Source organism: Chelonus insularis, unplaced genomic scaffold (genome assembly GCF_013357705.1).
Source record: "Chelonus insularis isolate UGA/USDA-ARS -01 unplaced genomic scaffold, ASM1335770v1 contig_41_pilon, whole genome shotgun sequence".
Taxonomy (NCBI): Eukaryota; Metazoa; Arthropoda; class Insecta; order Hymenoptera; family Braconidae; genus Chelonus; species Chelonus insularis.
Genome location: NW_023276571.1, coordinates 89,819 through 109,286, shown reverse-complemented (window position 1 = coordinate 109,286; position 19,468 = coordinate 89,819). Strand labels below are relative to the sequence as shown.

The following is a 19,468-nucleotide window of genomic DNA, read 5'->3' as shown; positions in this document are numbered from 1 at the left end:
AAAATGATTATTATTATAACTTTATAAAGACTTTTATCTGAAAATAATTACACTTAAAATATAATTAATCATCAATTAACACCATTTTATTGAATTTTTTATACAATAGATGATATTTATTTAAATTATTTACTAATTAATAAATTTTGTTTTTAATAAACGTTTTTATGGTTTCACACAAGTACGAGTATTTATTAGAATTGTATGGAATAAAACAAACTGATTAAAACAAAGGATGAAAATTACAAAAGAAAAAGATTATTTGTTTTCATCGTAGATAAACAAAAAAAAAAACAACAAATTCAAACAGTAGTTTTTGGCCTATAGCGCTCTCTAGACGCCAAATAATCAACGTTCCATAAAAAAGTAAGGTTATTATTACACTAGCCAGTGACGTACATATGTATCAAACGTTGAGTCTAGTTTTCGCGCTCCATATTCTGGGCAGTCACAATTGTTTTTAAACCCTTATCGATCATCCCCTTTTGATTATGACGAGCGATGGTGGGGACAGCAAAACGTGAACCAATTTGTAGTGAATTTATTTGATAGAGTTAACTTATTTTTTGACATTAATATTATGATCATGTTAATTATGATACAAAAGTGATTACGTTTATTTCATTTCTAATATTAATAAACGTTTTTTTTCTCCTAAAACATTGAATATTTTGAACATTTATTACAAATTACTAAGATCAAGAGGTTAAAATAGTGATGAGGATGGTGATGAGACCTCCACGAAGAAAACGCGATTGTCAGCTGGCATTTAGCGGCTTTGTGTGATTTAGTCTTCTCAAACCGCTGTTCAAGCTCATGCTGTTTATTGGTTATTTTTGACAATTAAAGAGTAAAAAAAAATTATGTTTATTATTAAACTCTGAATCATTTAGACATTTTTCTATGTTGATTTACTAAACTTGATATCATTTTTTTTTCTGCAGGCGAGTGTGAAATGGGGAGCTCTTGGTGGCAATGTACTGCATGTCTAAGAGCACAAGAAGAAGATATTTGTGAGCTTCAGCTTAATCATTGCAATTTATATGATGTACCACCAGATGTGTTCATTTATGAGAGAACTCTGGAAAAACTTTATCTTGACGCCAATAGAGTATGATTTAACACACTTTTTATGTATTTATTTTTTTCTTTTTTTTTACATTATTTTCTTGTTTATTAATATTTTCGGTACTGTTTGCAGATAAAGGATTTACCAAGGCCTTTATTTCAATGTCATGAGTTAAGAGTTTTATCATTAAATGACAATGAAATTACAACATTACCACCCGCCATAGCTTCTCTCATTAATCTTGAGTATTTAGATCTTAGTAAAAATAGTAAGTAAAATAATATTAACAGTTATCATAACAATAGTTTGAATGGAAAGTTAAAAATTGAAAAATGATTTTGTATTTTTAGGTATAAAAGATCTTCCAGACAACATAAAAGAATGTAAAAACCTTCGTTCAATAGATTTGAGTGTGAATCCATTCGAGCGTTTTCCAGAGGCAATCACTCATATAACAGGATTGCGAGAATTATACATAAATGATGCTTTTATTGAATATTTGCCAGCGAATTTTGGTCGATTATCGGCTCTAAAAACTCTTGAATTAAGAGAGAATAATATGATGACGTTACCTAAAAGCATGAGTCGATTAGTAAATTTGCAGAGACTTGATATTGGTAATAATGATTTTACTGAATTACCAGAAGTCGTTGGAGATTTAACTAATTTAACTGAATTGTGGATTGATGGCAATGATATACGTCGGATTCCAGCAAATATTGAACAACTGTATCGCCTTAATCATTTTGATTGTACTATGAACGCCGTACACACAATTCCACCAGAAATTCAAGGCTGGCGAGACATATCAATAATTAATTTTTCTTCTAATGAAATTCTTGAATTACCTGATACACTTTGTTATCTTCGTACAATAGTTACTTTAAAAATTGATGACAATCAATTGAATTTTCTTCCTGATGATATTGGACAAATGTCGAATTTAGAAGAACTTATTGTGACGAAAAATTTTTTGGAATATTTGCCATCATCTATTGGATTATTAAGGAAATTACATTGTTTAAATGCTGACAATAATTATTTATGTTCTCTTCCACCAGAAATTGGTAGTTGCAGTGCACTATCTTTATTATCATTAAGATCAAATAATTTAACTAGTGTTCCTCCAGAACTTGGTCACCTGTCATCATTAAGAGTGTTAAATCTTGTTAATAATTGTATACAGTTTCTCCCAGTCTCAATGCTTAATTTAACAAACCTCAAAGCTTTGTGGCTGAGTGACAATCAAAGTCAACCTCTTGTGCCTCTTCAACAGGAGTTCAATAGGGACGAAGATATGATGGTTCTCAGTTGTTTCATGTTACCTCAAAAACAGCGAAAGGAACTTGAACGTAAGTTATTAGCTTATTTTTGTTACAATTCTATTTTTATCAACCTATTTTATATAATCATTTTAATTATTTAATAATTTTACATTTATTTAAATAATTAATTTTAAAATTTCTACACTTTATATTTTTCCTCTGACCTCATTTACAATAAAGAAGAAACTGTTTTAAAAGCTAAAGTTCTAAGAGACATCAATTTCAAAGCTTAAAATATCCATTATCGATTTATCATTTGAGAGTATTTTTTTACAGAATTACTATTACGTTAAAATAATCAAACTATTTTATGTTGATTTCTATACAATATGATTTAAAAAAAAAAAATTAAAAAACAAAAAGAATCATGTACTTTTTAAAATAAAAATTAAATTTTTCTTATTATGCTGCTAGTTGATAGTGTGGTGGAGGATGAGGAATGAAAGGGTAAAGTAATAATAAATTTTCAAAGTCATTATTTAATTTTAATGTTCATTTTATGACTTTATTTAATAGAAATGGAGCAAGCAGTGGGACCAATTTCTGGTTCAATTGTTGGAACTGGAAAGAAAATATGTTTTGCAGCAGAAGTAGAAACTGAGGTCCCTAGACAACTTCATCGAGCACCTACTCCCTATCCTAAAGAGCTTCGTAATCTTGCTAGACATGCCCGAAATCTCCATCATCAATCTATTCATGATCAAAGGGTATTTATTTAGATATATTAAATTGGATCTTAGTATTCTATTAATAGAACAATATACATTCATCAATTAAATAAAAATTTTATTCATTTTAGATTCATTTGGAACGAGAGAGTATAATCAAAGAAGCAGTAGTCGCAAAAGCAACATCACTGTTGAGCAGTCCTGTTAGTGGAGCACATCAAAATCATAACCATCAGGTAATGAAGAATATCACATTATAAAATCAGTTATCTTGATACAAAGCTTGTTATCTTGTTTAATTTTCTAATAATTTTATTTTAATACTATTAGTTCCAACATGATGCTCTTTCATTCATGCTCAAATATTAATAATTAAACTTCTTTGAAATTTCGTTCTAGGCTGTATATGGACATCTTGAAGCAGACGTTCCGAATCACCAAGTTGATAATAGTAGACCAGATCATTCAAATGAAATAGATCATCCAGTGTTAGCTCAAGAGAAATTTCCAGAAATTCGAGAAGCCAAGTGTGTGAAAAATCCAACTACCGAGTGTCTGTCACGTCCACCAACCATAGCAGATTATGTCAGTTCTACTTGGAAGCCTGAAGAATATTCAAGAGCAAATACAGCAAAGATAGTCGAGTCTGAGAAGCTAGCAGAAGCGTATAAATTTCCTAATAATATTAACGGGATCGAATCGGGAGAAAGAATGAATGAAGTTCCTTTGTCACCACCGCCCTATCATATTGCTGCTGCTTTTTCCAAAAAAGCTGCTCTATTTCAACAAATAAATAAATCAAATAATGAAGATTCATCGTTGTATCATACGGACAATCATTTATCTAATTCTCTCCATGAGAACCAGACAAGGTTAAATAATAATGGCAATGATGTTGATGAGAATGCTTCAGATGTTTCAAAAACTACTATTAATGATGACAACAAAAGTTTTGTATTCAGAGAAGAGAAACCAAGTAAAATTCCAATTATGAAAACAAAAAATTTCGAAAGAATTGATAATGATTCGATTTCATTGACTGGAAGAAATTTTTATTCAACTCAAGATGATATTGGAAAGTATTCAGAGAAGAATTCGAATGATATAAATATTCCAACATCTCCAATAACAGGAAAAAAGTATAGAAGTCCTTTGTCAACTGCTTATAATCTTATACATATTGATAATATGCAAAAAATGAATGGAAACGTAAGAGATCAAGCACAAAATATTTCAAATATGTCTTCACCTGATAATTCATTAGAAATTCAAAGTGATAAAAATTCAGGACACGTTTCGCCGGTTTCTTTAAACATTAATTCTTCTTTGAATTCCAGTATGTCAGATACTCCTAAATCAAAACTAAAACTTAAGTGGATGTTTGGACCTCATAAAAATGTTAATGTTGTAAGTTGAGATACCATAAATATAATGATCTATTTTTTATTCAAAATTATTGGTGATGTAATATTCTTTGAATATTTCAGATTTCAATTCAAATAAAAAAAAATCCAGGACTTGGTTTCAGTATTGCTGGTGGGGTAGGTGGAAATCAAACGGTTAGTATTTTGAATTAATACAGAATAAGAAGTACAATTGTTAGCTACATCACGATTAATGATTACCTAACTTTTATTAAATAAATATAATACATTTTGTTATTATATCCCTTTATAAATGTTTAGCTGATATAATTTAGCTTTAATGAAAGAATAAAAATACAATATTTATTATATTTATTTAAAAAAAGTGTTAAAGTAGTGGAATATAGTTAACAAATAATTTAACGACCTCTGTGTAATTATTTATTATTTTTTAGGGAATTATTGTAACAAAAGTAAATCCAGATGGACCAGCTCAAGGAACTCTTCGTCCTGGTGATAAAATTTTAGAAGTTGATGGAATTGATTTTTCGCAATCAAATCATGACAGTGCAGTAGCGGTATTAAGAGCTACAGGAGACACAGTATCGATGATGATAAGTCGGCATCAGTGAGTTGAATAAAATAATAACAATAATCTTAAACTGGATTATCAATGCATTAGTCTTATCAGATTTTAGACTCACTTTAGATCATCTCTTCTCAATGCTGTCATTATCTTCAAATATTTAGACTGATATACTTGTAGTATTTTTCTTCCTGAAAAATATTCATGATAATTTATTAAGTAGGATTCAATTATTTTCATATAAAAAAAAACCTTTGAACAATACTCTGCCAATTTTTAAGTCTATGGAAGTATTTAATTTTTTGTACGAAAGAATAATCTTTGTTTTTCGGTATTGATAGAAACTATTTAAGCTGATGCACCAATTTAGTAAAATTATTTATGTCTTTTATATTGCATTATTAGGTTTAATATTCCTATTTATTTGTTTTTTTTTGGATGGAATATTAACAAATTTATAGAAATTACTGATCAAAAAGATCTATATTATTAATAAGTAATGTTGAACAAATATTTTCAAGGAAAATATATCTTCAATGTTGCATGACAGAATATAGTGCATAGATATTAAACTATATAATAGTAAAGATATTTTCAAAATATTTTGTCGATTTTGTTGTTCAAACGTAGGATTAAATTTTTTTCGAAATAATGATATAAATAAGGAGTATTGATAATTTGGAAGAATAGGTAAATATTCATAAGAATTCAATGTAGAACCTGATCTTGAGCTTAGATTATGAAAACAATTGTTTTCTAATATTGCGTGAATACTTTTTTATTTATATCATTTTTTTCAGGATAATAAATACTATATTTAAAATAATTATTAAAAAAAATATATATTCGTTGCCATATTCTTGAAAATTAAAATTAATGTGATCTATTTGGGATAATATTAATTTGAAATATAATTTTTTTTCGGTCCAGCTACTAATTCAAAACACAAAAGTACCTTCTTACATTAAAGAAATTCTTCGAGAAGATTTTCTCATCTTTTTGAAAATTTTTGTGTGAATTTTGTACATGAAATAAAATATGAAAATAAATAAGTCGATGGTGATAAGAAAAAAAAGCAATGGGTATGTGCACATATCATTAAATCATGCACACACGCACATTTCTATTTTCTCAATAACTAAATAATAATAATACTAATCATCATTATCATATTATCATCAAATATTGATAAAATACATTGATAATAATTGATTACTGAAAATTATTTAATACTTATTTCTTCTTTAATCAATAATGGAAGTGATTCAACAAGAAATAAAGAAGAAAAATTATTAAAATAAATAAGTAATGTTAAATAAAAAATAATTGATGTATACTACCAGTACAATTGATGAAAAATTGAATTATAGGGAATGGAGAAATTGTTTGAAATATATATACAGATGAAAATTTATATGATCTAATGATTTAAAAAATAATTCGGGTGTTAGAGTTTAATTAATATATTAACAAAATAATATTCTTCTATGTGCCGTACTTTATTAAATTATAATGTTATTATAAATGTAATGTTACATAAATGTAATGCACTATTAAGGCTAACTATAAAATTGACATTTAATCAACAATTAAACTATTTTTACGACGCACAATGCGATCATTCATATATTCAGGAAATAATACATTATGCAACATTATGCGAAAAGTCTACTTTTCCGCTTGAAATGTGGATTAAAGTGTTTTACATTTACTTTCAAGCTGTGAATACAATTTTTTGTCATATTGTCACGAGAAATTCGAATTAGCACAAATGAAGACAGAAAAGTACGATTTTCTGTACGGGTAAAATTTAAGTTTACGTGAAAGTATGATAAAAAAAATAGTATTTTGGCTTTGTTAAAACAGTTAGATTATCTCAAACCATATATTTACCATCCTCATATAATTAGATGGCAATCTGGTGGCTTGTCAGTTTGCTTTTTCTCCCTAGGGCTGAAATGAATCATTTTCTTCTCTGAGGGGTTAAATAATCGCAACTCAAAGTTCACTTGCGCACAAAGTTTAAAGTTAGATACAAGCTCAAAATTCGTTACTTTTCTAACCTCTGAACCGTGAGCAAAATCGAATTTTCCTTAACGATGTGGAAAACAGTACATTATATATTATGTATGGTTTGAGATGGTCTTTTTTACTTCTCTTGGTGTATAACACATGTATTTTAATTTTGACATATAATTTGGAAGATCACTTCCATTATCTTTAATCATACAAAAATGATTCATAAGGTTGATAAAAAATTTATTTCTTAAAAAAAGATTTTTGTCATAACAAAAAAGTTTGGAGTAAATATCACAGCAAATATATACAATAAAATCATCTTTGATAAACTATATTAAATATAAATATTTCGAACAATATTCGAAACTTGTACCTAAAATAAATATAATCAAAGTTACACTTTTTTTTGAAATCGTGACTGAAATTTATAAGACTACAATTTCAGATAAAAATCTTTTTAAAATTCAAAAAAAAATGAAATAAGTATTTATATCTATCTAAACTATAACAAACTTTCCAGTGATAACAGTAGTCATAAGTAGACAATACTTTGATCAACAATAAATATTTAATTTAAGTTAACTAATAATTTCAGGAATAATTAAAATGTTAATAGATGATTTTATTAACTTATGATAATATCCATTATTTTTTCATGATCTATAAATGTATTCGAGTAATTATTTTATGTAGATAAATTTATGATCTGAAAAATCAAAACTCATAAAATGTATTGTCATTTACGGTTTATTTATAAATTAAAGAAAAAAAAAATTCACATCATTGTTGTGTATTGTTCGACAGCAATAAATAATTAATAAGAAAACAGAGCTGCCATAGCAAATATTGGATCATTAGTTTTTCTCACATTTTCTCTTAATCTCTCTCTAAATGTAAAATGACTTAAAGAATGCATTTTAATGTTTAATAGTTAGTAATAGAGACTAGTCATTTAAATGTCGAAGTCTGATCGCTAATGCATATTTATTAAAACATTATTACGTATAACATATATAATCAATTATCATTTAGAGGTCTGTGAAATTCTTGATATGTGGTTATAGTCTTGTTGAGATGTTAATTAATGGTAGCTGTTAGTTATTATGATCACAATGTGTATGATAACATAAATAACATTAAAAAATAAGAATAATAATCATCAAATTAATGGTAAATTTACACAATTAAAAATAATTATATTTAATATTAATGATTATTAATAATAATGATATTTGAATTTTTTGAATAAAAACATTTTCATGAGGAACAATTATGACTAAAAATTTCTGTAAATATGATGACACATGAGAAGTTATTTCTCTCGGTATTTCATTTACTTTATACTTAATAGACTGACTATGTTTTTTTGGATGATTTGTATCTAGATAGTTGAATCATGTTGGTATTTGAATACAGAAAATGTCAAATTCGATGGTCTGAATTAGATAAATGTAAATAAAGGATGAAAAAACAAATATATTATTAAACTAAATATTGTTCAAGTTTTTCTTATTATTTCATGTACTTGAAAAAAGATATATATTCCTTTAAAATTGTATTTAAATCCTTCACAGTATCTTATATATCACGAAAAAAATTTTGTTATTATTTTATTTATTCATTTAATTTATTCTTTTATCGTTTTATTTATTTATTTAATTGAATTAAAAAAAAAAAATCAAAAAGTAAATTTCCCATACCGGGAATCGAACCCGGGCCTTCTGGGTGAAAGCCAGATATCCTAGCCACTAGACCATATGGGATTTTAAAAATGATTGACATAAATTTGCTCTTGAATGCAACACGTTGCTTAAACATATGCGACACCAAGTGGCGGTTGATGGAAGTTATGCTCTGACAATGTGCCTCACACACACACACACACACACACATTAGTAATACATATTACTAATGAATAAATAAATTTTCAACATTACTCCACTAATTAATAAATTGCACATTTTTAGAAAAAAAAATAATTCTTCTTTGTCATTAATTCCTTTATTGAGATTAAATTTTTTAATGCACTTATGATGTACATGAATTAATTATAAAAATGATGTATATGTTGATATCAATCATACTCTTTTATATTTTTAATTAAAATAAAAAAGAAGAAAAACAATTTATTAACTGTCTTCGCAATAATGAAGGCGTTCAAGTATTGTGGATTTCTATTATTATTATTTATTCTTGTGAATTTTGTAATTTCTTCAACTAAACTAATTATATCAAACTCGAAAAAAAGAGAAAATTCTATAATTTTTAATGAAATGTTGGTAAGTTAGAAACATCTCCTTTAATTGATAATATCGATAATATTAATAAATATTTGTATTCCATTATTTATTTGAAGGTAACGATACTAGAGAAATGTAACTTAGGATTGCGGAATATTCTTATTCTTGATTATTCTCCTATAAATTTATATGTTAAAAGTATATTAACTTTACAACTTCCTATGACAGTTTCTATAATTGAAAAATTAAGATTTATGAAGTTATTTAATCAAACATTAAATCAGAATGAAATACAAGGAGTACTATTTATCCTTAATCTACATCCTGCAGAAACTAGAAGAGTGATAGAGCATATAACCAACAAGTTTCCAATTGCTAAGAATTGTACGATGATCATAATGTCGCATAGTTACCAACGATGCGTTGAAGTTGAACAGATGTTTCGAAGTTTAAAAATATTGTATATTTTCAACGCATATTATATTTGTTTATTGAATAATGAACCAGTTATTTTCACTCATAATGTATATGGAGAATCTCCACCATCATTGTGGAAAATAGTTGATCATAAACTTCTTGGTGGTAATTGGTGGACACTTTACCGCAGGAATTTTAGAAAAGGTATTTTCTTCATTACATTCAAGAAATAAATTTAAATTCATTTTGACTAGAATATATTGTATGCCCATGATTGGATGATAATTTGAATTTTATAACTAATAAGAAAAAAATTACTCACTTTTTTGATATATTTCAATTATTGGCTTCGTGTGTTCATGTAAATTCATAGATTTGTTTTTTCATTTTAATTTAGGCAACATATGTCAAGGATTTCTTTTTGATCGTTTCAACATGAAGAATAATGCAAAATCAGCTAACATAATTCTTGGACTCACAATTCGTGATAAATCAACATTTCAAAAATCACAATATAGAGATACATATTCGGAACACATAATCAAAAAGAAAGATTCTAAAAAAACACACTTATACTATGAAGACATTTCAGCAGCAACAAAACTTCTCAATATGAATGTTAAATATTATCATTCAATAGATAATCCTGTTTATTTCTATCGTAATACATCAGTCGATGTAATTTTTGCAACATGTTTCATATCACATTTAAGACCTTTCTGGCTACCGTTTCATCCAGTTAGTCACGAAGAATTTGTGATGCTATCTCACAATCGAGGTTTGTGTACACCGTTGGAAAAAATAGCTGATTTTTACGGACTGTACACAATTATTTCTTTAATTGTGGTCTTGATAAATACTTTTTTTGTCATATGGTATAAAATGAACAAAAATGTTTCACTTGCTGCCTTCGATTTACTTCGATTGTTGATCAATGATGGAGTACTTGTACCAATTAATACTTTTCCTCTTAGAATATTTTTTAGCATGATTTTTCTATATTTTCTGGTAATTCATTCGACGTTTAGTGGCCATTTAGCTGAATTCTTAACTAAATCTAAACTTCGTAAAAATATTGATTCTGTTGAAAATGCTTTATTTGACTCACGGATTAAACAGATATACAATTTTGGATTCCATTATTCCGATAGTAATAATCAAGGTATATTTAATCGTAAATCAATTCGCACGTTTTCTATAGTTGATTGTATTCGCAATGTCGAGAACGATCCGAGTTCAGTATGTATTGGTTTTGCATCTAATTTTCAACTCTTTTTAACAAGGCAAGGTAAAAAAGATGATAATGTAAGTGATGAGAACCTAAGTTTGGAAAATAAGAATATTGATAAGTATTATATAGGTAATAAACACCTTGGGTCAATGCCAATGTCATTATTATATCGTCCACGATTTCCTTTTACAGAGAAATTTAATTTTATACTAATGTATTTAGTGGAAACAAGAATTATTGGAATTACAAAAAATAAAAGAAGAAGTAAGAAAATATTAGCGTTACACAAAAGAATGATATTTTTTCAAAGTAATTTTCGAAAAATTAATTTAAATGATCTCCAATTTGCTTTTATAATATTAATTATTGGCATAAACCTTGGATTGTTGAGTTTTCTCCTTGAATTGTTTATAAATTATTATTATCAGTATTGTTGCAAGATAAAAAATAGATGTGTAACAAGAATTACAATTAAGGATTGTACAAAAAAAATGTATAGAAAGCGAAAATTCACTAAAATTACCATGTCGGTGAAGTAAAAAAATTAAACTGTGATGAATTTTTGTTTTTTAATCTTTCTGAAATTATGCTGAATAAAAATAATTAAATCATTAAACACGAAAAGAATTTGTATTTAAAGATAGAGAAAGTAATTTTAAGAAATTTTTATACCAAAGCCTGAAGAACTGGATGCAGCTGATGAAGAAGGACTCACTCCTTTTTATCACATTATTTGACACCAATATATATTTCAGTGAATTCCCCAGATCGTGCAGATTTGAAATGGCAGAACTCGATAAAAATAATAATAAAATTGTAAATTTTTTGTTACAAAAGTTTTTACGTAAAATAGTCTTTTATAATAATTTGAAGAAAGGTACATGGTATCAATCAAAGAAGAAGATGAATAGGATTTTCTATATAATGTTTCCAAGTATTGGAGAACCTTGCAACAGTTGCTCCATCAACTACTCTATGATCGGCTGCCCAACTCACGTTGACTACACTAGCACCAACTATCTCTCCCTTACCATCAAATCGTGGTAATTTTTGAATCTTTCCAATAGCTCCAATTAAAATTTGTGGTGAAAGAATGACTGGTTTTGCATACGTTCCTCCAATCTGAATATTCCAATATTAATTCATTTAATACATAAACAAAAAGAACCAATGAGTGTATACAATCATCATTATGAAAAATTAAATTATCTTCCATTATTAAAATAGAAATATTACAACTTACAGATCCAATATTTGAAAGTGCAATGGTCCCTTCAGCGAGATCTGATGGTGCAAATGATGGTTTTTCCCCCAACTTTTGTAGTCTGTGAAGTTCCTTCGCAATTTCAGTGATACTTAAATTTTGAATATTTTTAATATTAGGTACAATCAGACCTTGAGGAGTATCCATAGCTAAACTTATATTATGACTCTTGATGATCTTTAAAGTTTGAGACTCTTCATCAAGCAATGCATTCAATCTAGGATATTTTTCTAAAGCTTTTGAAGTAGCTTTGATGAAAAATGGCAAGAAAGAAAGTGGTATTCCAGAGTGTGTTAAAAATTCTTTGCCTTTACTTCTAAATTCAATGAGTTTTGTTACATCACACTCATCACTGTAAACGAAATGTGGTATGCGCTGTAAAAAAATAATCAATTATAAAATTATCCACCAAAGTTTCTACTTGATCATACTCACCAGGGATTGCGTCATTGTCTTCCACATATGTTTTTGGTATCCTTGCAGAGGAATAATTTCTTCTTGACTACTTGTAGATTTTGTAACATCATATGGCTTAGAGTCAGTCCTAATGTTGCCTACATCTGGTTTGTCTTTATTCAAAAAATTTAGAACATCTTCTTTTAGAATTCTTCCATCTTTTCCAGTTGATGGAACAGTAGTGAGATCGATGTTATTTTCCATAGCTAACCTTCTGACTGCTGGAGTGGTAAGTACTTTAGACCGTTTATTTTCTGATGACTGATGAAAGCTTGTTGAAACTTTCCTTGCTGTTTCTTCATCTCCATCAACTGCTTCTGAGTTAGCTGTGGTTGTAGAGTCCTCATCTTGTAATTCAATGTCTAATAAAGGTTTCCCCACCAAAGCAGTATCATCAATTTGATAATACAAATTTTTTATATGCCCATCATATCGACTTGTGATTGTAACAGATGCTTTGTCACTTTGGACTTCACAAATATTGTCAAATTGTGCAACTTTATCACCTGGCTTGACAAACCTAGTGGAAATACATTAATCTATCAGACCATGACGTTGAAATTTTTTCCTACTAAATCTTATTAAATCAATTCATTCTATTAGGTTTAATTAGATTGTATTAGTTTCAATTGAAATGATCAACCAGGGTAGAAGAATAAGAAATTCGGTTCAGTTGTCACACTTCCAATGACATGGACCTTGATGAGTGTTGCTCTTGAGGTAAATCTAAGTAAGAATATGTATAGTGATCCATGGTCCAGCTATAAGAGCTGTATCATACCTGATCATTTGTATATATTACTCAATCAACACTGGTATCCAACGTTATTTAGGACGAATCCTTTTTTCTTAAGCATATGGACCTTGTTAAGCATTAATGTGTCCAGTGCCTCCAAGTCAATTTCGAAAAAATGATCAATTAAATATTTTCAATGTTTATAGATCTTTAATTCAATTTCTAATTTATGGTGCTTAACACAGGAATGATCAACAAGGTCTATATATTAAAAAAAAAATGTTCCTTACCATTCTTTAACAGTGACTTCTTTTATACCTTCGCCAATATCTGATAAATTAAAAGGAACTACCTTCCCACGTTGTTTAGAACTCATTGAAAACAATCTAGTATTTTTGCCCTGACATTAAAAATAGATTTTATATCAGTTTCTTTTAGAATCATTAATAAAACATAAACAAATATTATTATCTTAATAATCTGATAAGATTGTTTACCAATAATGTTATGAATCTCGTTGCTATTGTCATTTTTGTCAGTTTAAAAATGTAAAAAAATTAATTTTTCGTTGATTCACGGCCACTTTAAAGTAACTCATCTGACTGTTAAGAACTTCTGTCTCCACTATCAAAAAGTCAACAACACTGATAACATTACAGAATAGAGTTCAATTGGTCAGGCAATCATGTATATATATTCAATCATTTCTCTCACTATCTCATGTCAGCTATGTAAATGTAAATGATATTACATGTTTTTACCAGCATATGATCTTCAAACTAACTTGGTATCAAGAGTGTTTGAATTTTATGCAGATTTTATGATAATTTTCTACATATCTTGACCTTTAGATACACCTTAATGTTACATTTTATTTGGAATTTAATGAAGATATTGAAAAAGAATATTTCAACATACTTTTATTCATATTCTCATCAATAAAATTGATAATAAATAAATTTTTTAATAAACTTAGACATGGTCTATAAAAAACCTACTTTTCTCCCACGGAGAGTAATATTTTAAATGGAAAAAAAATGTAACGTTAATGAAATTTTAAAATTATTGGCTAAAAATATTTTTATATGATATGACAAAACATATATAATTATGAGAAATTATTAACACAGTCATGAGAAATGATTTGTTGCTGATATCGAAATTTCTATGATAGAATAATACCGGAAATTTTGTTTAAATATCGCTTTTCTATTTCCATGCTACCCAGATGATTGAAATCCTTCACCATGTGGAATATAATTTGTCTAATCTTGTTGTCGTATTTAATACCATTGAATACTGCAGAGGTATTTTTAATATTTGTTTAAAATTTACTTCATCATGTACCGTCTAAAAATAAACGAGTGATAATCCTCATATTTTTTTTCTAGTCTTCATATGACATTGTATTTTATGATGTTGAGGCTACCGAAATCAACCATGAATATTTTAGTTATTTCGAAAGCTATGTCAATGAAGATAATTCTGGAATATTCACCAATTTCACAATAATCAAACGTCTTCCTGTTACAACGAGGGTAATTAAAGAAGAAATGTTTATTATAAAAATCAATTTAATTACTTACATGAATGTATTTATTCTTCCAGTTATCATACAATTTACTAGCATCAACACTGGGAGAGTTTATCTTAAAAACTGGAGTAACTCTTGATATAAACATATGTGAAATATTCGAGCCACATTATCGTGTAGTTGGAGATCAGATTGAACAAATTGGAATTAATGGTGACAACTGTCCTCCTGGTCCAGTAAGATATATTTTTTTATCTTGATCATTCACATACTTTTCATCCATTTTGAATCACTTTCTTGATGATGTCTATCTCCTAGTCTGATTGATTCATTTCTGCTGCTAGCAGAGCTTTTAATAAGCAGAGTGAATGAATTAGCTTTTTTATTATAAATCATTGAAAATGATAGCAATTTAAAATTTATTATGTATCAATTTTAATTGGAAATATTTTTTATCAGGGAATCTATGGTGCTGAAAATATAGGTTTGGATCCAGAAAATTTACCTGACGTATTCATACCGAACAATTATGTTGCAATTATGAAATTATATAATGGATTAAAAACTATTGGAGTGTTTAAAGCATTTGTTCGTATTGCTGTGTAACAATGAAATGTATTTGAAATATTCAGTATCAATTGTAAAGTGGTACACTCAATAAATAAAAAAAAATTATAGAAAAAAATAAGTACCATTGTATCAAATTTATTCCTCAAAAGTTTTTCACATTGAAAGTAGAGAAAAAAGATTACTATAGAAGCTCAACCCTCGATATTGGTGTTTCCTTTCCGACTGAAAGTGTTCCTAAGTTAGAAATCCTTTGTGTAATAATGATAATATTAATAACATTGTGATTTAAAAGCCCTATAAAGTCCTTCTCAAACTTCTTATTTTTTTTTCTATGAATGAAGTAAAGAATTAAAAATTATCATTATTTGCTTGACCCTAGATTGGTCACCCTATGAGGAAATACCTGTTCAAACAATTTTTCTGTATACAGTTTAATTGCAGTTGATTGCTAAATAACTCAAAAGAATAATGTCAAAAGTTAGACATTGTTCTTTAATGTATTGAAAAATCAGAAAGATTAATAGACATGAAATATTATTATTCCTTGGTTTCATTGAATAAGGGTCTTTCAAAATCCTGATAAAGATTCCTATTAACTACCTGGCAAAATAAGTTGAAAACTTTTCATCATAAGTTTAAATACTGTGTATCAAGTGGACTCGTGATTAAATAATTTGAGATTAATCCCAACATGTATACTTCCTCAGATTTTATGGGAATAATAGCATGTGAACTATTGACATCTGATAGAAGATGATGTAACATTTTTTTTATATTCATTCATTTTTTTATAAAATAAACCAAAACAAGGCCGAATAAATCGTGAGAATAGATCCAATATCTTAATTGAAACTTGTTTTTAGGAAAACTGATTTGCTGAAAAATGATACAATACATTACACACTCATTACACAGTCATGGGAAATGATTTACTGTTGATATCAAAGTTCGTATAATAGAATGATATCAGAAATTTTGTTTAAATGTCGCTTTTTTATTTCCATGATACCCAGATTGAAATCCTTCACCATGTGGAATATAATTTGTATGCTCTTGTTGTCGTATTTAGTATCATCAAATACTGCAGAGGTATTTTCCGATGTTTTTTTAAAATTTACTTCATCATGTACTGTTTAAGAATGAATGCACTAAATATACAAAAGACTTTTATTTTTTTTTTTTTAGTCTGAGTTTGAGCTAACATTCTATGATATTGATATAACTGAAATCAGCTCTGAATACGTCAGTAATGTGGAAGCTTATGTCAATGACGATAATTCTGGATTTTTTCTGAATTTCACATTAATAAAAAGATTTCCTGATACAGCAAGGGTGATAAAAAAGCAATTGTTATTATAAAAACTAATTTAATTACTTTCATAAATGTATTGACTTTTTCAGTTGTTATATAAGTTACTAGGATCATCAATGGGCGAGTATATCATGCCAACTGGGATGAATATTGATACAGGATTATGTGAAGTATTCGAGCCAAATTATCGTCTGATTGGAGATCAGATTGAACAAATTGGAATTAATGGTGACAACTGTCCTCCTAGTCCAGTAAGTTATATTTTTTTATCTTAATCATTCACATACTTTTCATCCATCTTGAATCACTTTCTTGATGATGTCTATCTGCTAGTATGATTGCTTTCTTTCTGCTGCTAGCAAAGCTTCCATGTATGTATGACCAACCATAATTATTTATGATACTGAATTGATGAACTTGATGGTGCATGGTCATCAATCGTTCAACATGATCAAATTTAATGCATAATTATGCATAAAATCTTTTTTATGGAATAGATAGAGTAATGAAAATCTTATTTACAAATAAATCAATAAAAACAATTGATTGTCTGCAATGTTTAATTTATCACTCATCAAATCATGAAGGTTTAAAGTTTAAGATTGATTATGTATTAACTTTAATTGAAAATATTTTTTATCAGGGAACCTATACTGCTGAGAACATAGCTTTGTCTTCAGAAAATTTACCTGACGTATTTCCACCGAACAATTATGTTGCAATTATTAAATTATATAATGGATTCGAAAATTTTGGAGTATTTAAAGCATTTGTTCGTCTTGCTATGTAACAGTTAAATAAATTTGAAATATTTGTTATCAATTGTTTACTTAATAAATGAATAAGAAGAATTATAGAAAAAAATAAATACCATTGTATCAAATCCATTCCTCCGAAAGCTTATTTTCTCACCCTGAAAAAATGATATTCCTAAATTAGAAAAACTTGGTATAAGATCTATAGATTTTTGAATTCTTACTTATTAAATACTTCAATAAGGTGTGAAATGAGTTTAAATTGATCAAAATAGTCAGTATGATAGTTCTATAAATTGTGATCTAATTGTTCTTGATCTAGGAACATTGCCTATCATTGTACAGTTTTGAGGTTAGAGAAATCAATGATAAGGATAGAAGAAGAAAACATAGGGATGATTATAAGGTTATATAATGTTTTGGTAGTTATTAAAATGAGTTAAACGAATAAGCTTTTGTTTATGAATCAAAAAGATTAATAGACATGAATTATTATCATTCCTTGATTTCATTGAATAATTTGAAAACTTCTCATCATAAGTTTAAATACTGTATATCAAGTAGACCCGTGATTAAATAATTTGAGATTAATCCCAACATGTATACTTCCTCAGATTTTATGGGAATAATAGCATGTGAACTATTGACATCTGATAGAAGATGATGTAACATTTTTTTTATATTCATTCATTTTTTTATAAAATAAACCAAAACAAGGCCGAATAAATCGTGAGAATAGATCCAATATCTTAATTGAAACTTGTTTTTAGGAAAGCTGATATAATGCAATGATTGCACAGTCATGGGAAATGATTTGTTGCTGATATCGAAATTTCTATGAAAGAATGATACTGGAAATTTTATTTAAATATCGCTTTTTTATATCCTTGATACCCAGACTGAAATCCTTTACCATGTGGAACATAATTTATGTGATCTTGTTGTCGTATTTAATACAATTAAATATTGTCGAGGTATTTTCAATGTTTGTTTAAATTCATTCCACTACGTAATGCACATAAAGTATTCATACATATATCACTTGTAGTCTAGATTTGATCCAACATTTTATGACACTGAGGCTTCTTATGTCAACTATGAATACTTCAGTGATTTTGAAACCTATGTCAATGAAGATCATGCTGGATTTTTTCTTAACTTTACATTAATAAAACGTTTTCCGAATGAGACAAGGGTAATAATGAAGTAATTTTTACTATGAAATTTAATTTAATTACTTGCATAAATGTATCCATTCTTCCAGTTCTCATACAAATTACTAACATCATCAATGGGAGAGTTTGTCATAAAAACTGGAATAAGTTTTGATGCTGAATTCTGTCAAATATTTGATCCAAATTATCGTCTAATTGGAGACCAGATTGAAATGATAGGAATCACTGATGATGACTGTCCTCCTGGTCCGGTAAATATTAATTTTCTTATTTTTAATCATTTACTTGGAAAATGTATGACCATGTCTAACTATATATCACAATATGTCGTCGTACCTTATCATCCATGATACTATGCTCTTTTTCTGATCATCATCTTCAACGTTCATGATTAAATATGTGCTATATTAATTTGATATATATTTTTTTAGGGAACATATGGTGCTGACAATATATCTTACTCTCCAAAAAATCTACCTGATGCTTTTCCACCGAATAATTATCTTGCATTTATAAAAATTTATTACCAGAAACTTCTTTTCTTGGAGTTTAAAATATTCGCTCGTCTTGCTAATTAAAAATTAAACAGATGTTTAATAAATTTAAATTATTTGTTATTCAATTTTCAAGTAATTCATCTAATAAATTAACGGAATAATAGCAGGCACTTTAAATAAATTGTTTTAAATTCATTTATCCTGAGCTATCATAAATTAAAAATATTATTATTCCTCTAGGTTAGTTGTT

At 27.6% G+C, this 19,468-nt stretch overlaps 5 protein-coding genes, 1 long non-coding RNA gene and 1 other non-coding gene across 13 annotated transcripts; 4 read left to right on the top strand and 3 right to left on the bottom strand.

The window, feature by feature from the left end:
• Positions 1 to 348: 348 nt before the first annotated feature.
• Positions 349 to 5,391, top strand: Lap1 (leucine rich repeat containing protein 7 lap1). Its single transcript, XM_035087833.1, has 9 exons — positions 349 to 850; positions 945 to 1,111; positions 1,202 to 1,337; positions 1,420 to 2,421; positions 2,911 to 3,101; positions 3,194 to 3,298; positions 3,462 to 4,469; positions 4,550 to 4,621; positions 4,882 to 5,391. Exons 2-9 carry the CDS (start codon positions 956 to 958, stop codon positions 5,056 to 5,058), a joined length of 2,847 nt encoding a protein of 948 aa, XP_034943724.1. The 5' UTR covers positions 349 to 850; positions 945 to 955; the 3' UTR covers positions 5,059 to 5,391.
• A 3,331-nt stretch (positions 5,392 to 8,722) lies between these two features.
• TRNAE-UUC (transfer RNA glutamic acid (anticodon UUC)) lies at positions 8,723 to 8,794 on the bottom strand. Its single transcript has one exon. It is a non-coding gene; the product is annotated as a tRNA-Glu (tRNA).
• Positions 8,795 to 9,405: 611 nt separating this feature from the next.
• On the top strand, positions 9,406 to 15,586 carry LOC118069590 (uncharacterized). Of its 3 annotated transcripts, none has more exons than XM_035087800.1 (5): positions 9,406 to 9,892; positions 14,604 to 14,682; positions 14,767 to 14,913; positions 14,984 to 15,145; positions 15,369 to 15,586. In XM_035087800.1, exons 2-5 carry the CDS (start codon positions 14,623 to 14,625, stop codon positions 15,513 to 15,515), a joined length of 516 nt encoding a protein of 171 aa, XP_034943691.1. In that variant the 5' UTR covers positions 9,406 to 9,892; positions 14,604 to 14,622; the 3' UTR covers positions 15,516 to 15,586. The 3 variants fall into 3 exon arrangements, with proteins under 3 accessions (XP_034943691.1, XP_034943690.1, XP_034943692.1); XM_035087801.1 differs by lacking the exon at positions 9,406 to 9,892 and adding an exon at positions 13,204 to 13,359; XM_035087799.1 differs by lacking the exons at positions 14,604 to 14,682; positions 14,767 to 14,913; positions 14,984 to 15,145; positions 15,369 to 15,586 and adding an exon at positions 10,086 to 11,530.
• Positions 10,764 to 14,340, bottom strand: Dbct (Dihydrolipoamide branched chain transacylase E2). 3 transcript variants are annotated; one of them, XR_004690651.1, is made up of 6 exons: positions 13,873 to 14,340; positions 13,666 to 13,775; positions 12,619 to 13,159; positions 12,163 to 12,558; positions 11,592 to 12,041; positions 10,764 to 11,508 (listed from the first exon to the last, which is right to left on the bottom strand). XR_004690651.1 is itself a non-coding variant. In XM_035087803.1 (6 exons), the coding sequence occupies exons 1-5, from the start codon at positions 13,903 to 13,905 to the stop codon at positions 11,811 to 11,813; spliced, it is 1,311 nt and encodes a 436-aa protein (XP_034943694.1). In that variant the 5' UTR covers positions 13,906 to 14,339; the 3' UTR covers positions 10,764 to 11,711; positions 11,801 to 11,810. The 3 variants fall into 3 exon arrangements, 2 of the variants coding, with proteins under 2 accessions (XP_034943694.1, XP_034943693.1); XM_035087803.1 differs by having other exon boundaries at positions 10,764 to 11,711; positions 11,801 to 12,041; positions 13,873 to 14,339; XM_035087802.1 differs by having other exon boundaries at positions 10,764 to 12,041.
• On the bottom strand, positions 14,449 to 19,433 carry LOC118069595 (uncharacterized). 2 transcript variants are annotated; one of them, XR_004690653.1, is made up of 6 exons: positions 19,058 to 19,433; positions 18,785 to 18,964; positions 17,663 to 17,704; positions 16,855 to 17,573; positions 14,962 to 15,258; positions 14,449 to 14,899 (listed from the first exon to the last, which is right to left on the bottom strand). It is a non-coding gene; the product is annotated as an uncharacterized lncRNA (long non-coding RNA). The 2 variants fall into 2 exon arrangements; XR_004690652.1 differs by lacking the exon at positions 16,855 to 17,573.
• Positions 16,508 to 17,640, top strand: LOC118069594 (uncharacterized). The gene is made up of 4 exons (XM_035087806.1): positions 16,508 to 16,568; positions 16,665 to 16,811; positions 16,881 to 17,042; positions 17,435 to 17,640. The coding sequence occupies exons 1-4, from the start codon at positions 16,509 to 16,511 to the stop codon at positions 17,579 to 17,581; spliced, it is 516 nt and encodes a 171-aa protein (XP_034943697.1). The 5' UTR covers position 16,508; the 3' UTR covers positions 17,582 to 17,640.
• Positions 17,876 to 19,383, top strand: LOC118069593 (uncharacterized). 2 transcript variants are annotated; one of them, XM_035087805.1, is made up of 5 exons: positions 17,876 to 17,952; positions 18,317 to 18,520; positions 18,595 to 18,741; positions 18,811 to 18,972; positions 19,153 to 19,383. In XM_035087805.1, the coding sequence occupies exons 2-5, from the start codon at positions 18,392 to 18,394 to the stop codon at positions 19,297 to 19,299; spliced, it is 585 nt and encodes a 194-aa protein (XP_034943696.1). In that variant the 5' UTR covers positions 17,876 to 17,952; positions 18,317 to 18,391; the 3' UTR covers positions 19,300 to 19,383. The 2 variants fall into 2 exon arrangements, with proteins under 2 accessions (XP_034943696.1, XP_034943695.1); XM_035087804.1 differs by lacking the exon at positions 17,876 to 17,952 and having other exon boundaries at positions 18,295 to 18,520.
• Positions 19,434 to 19,468: the final 35 nt, after the last annotated feature.

Bases quoted from the DNA above. Each gene is read 5' to 3' on its own strand.
- LOC118069594 (XM_035087806.1), top strand. From the start codon at position 16,509: ATGTGGAATATAATTTGTATGCTCTTGTTGTCGTATTTAGTATCATCA. The intron at 16,569-16,664 runs GTATTTTCCGAT...TTTTTTTTTTAG, and splicing joins TATCATCAAATACTGCAGAG to TCTGAGTTTGAGCTAACATT. The intron at 16,812-16,880 runs GTGATAAAAAAG...TGACTTTTTCAG, and splicing joins GATTTCCTGATACAGCAAGG to TTGTTATATAAGTTACTAGG.
- Lap1 (XM_035087833.1), top strand. From the start codon at position 956: ATGGGGAGCTCTTGGTGGCAATGTACTGCATGTCTAAGAGCACAAGAA. The intron at 1,338-1,419 runs GTAAGTAAAATA...TTGTATTTTTAG, and splicing joins TTTAGATCTTAGTAAAAATA to GTATAAAAGATCTTCCAGAC. The intron at 2,422-2,910 runs GTAAGTTATTAG...TTTATTTAATAG, and splicing joins ACAGCGAAAGGAACTTGAAC to AAATGGAGCAAGCAGTGGGA.
- LOC118069590 (XM_035087799.1), top strand. From the start codon at position 9,493: ATGACAGTTTCTATAATTGAAAAATTAAGATTTATGAAGTTATTTAAT. The intron at 9,893-10,085 runs GTATTTTCTTCA...ATTTTAATTTAG, and splicing joins CCGCAGGAATTTTAGAAAAG to GCAACATATGTCAAGGATTT.
- LOC118069593 (XM_035087805.1), top strand. From the start codon at position 18,392: ATGATACTGGAAATTTTATTTAAATATCGCTTTTTTATATCCTTGATA. The intron at 18,521-18,594 runs GTATTTTCAATG...TATCACTTGTAG, and splicing joins TACAATTAAATATTGTCGAG to TCTAGATTTGATCCAACATT. The intron at 18,973-19,152 runs GTAAATATTAAT...ATATTTTTTTAG, and splicing joins ATGACTGTCCTCCTGGTCCG to GGAACATATGGTGCTGACAA.
- Dbct (XM_035087802.1), bottom strand. From the start codon at position 13,905: ATGACAATAGCAACGAGATTCATAACATTATTG. The intron at 13,776-13,872 runs GTAAACAATCTT...TTTTAATGTCAG, and splicing joins CGAGATTCATAACATTATTG to GGCAAAAATACTAGATTGTT. The intron at 13,160-13,665 runs GTAAGGAACATT...TATTTCCACTAG, and splicing joins GAAGTCACTGTTAAAGAATG to GTTTGTCAAGCCAGGTGATA.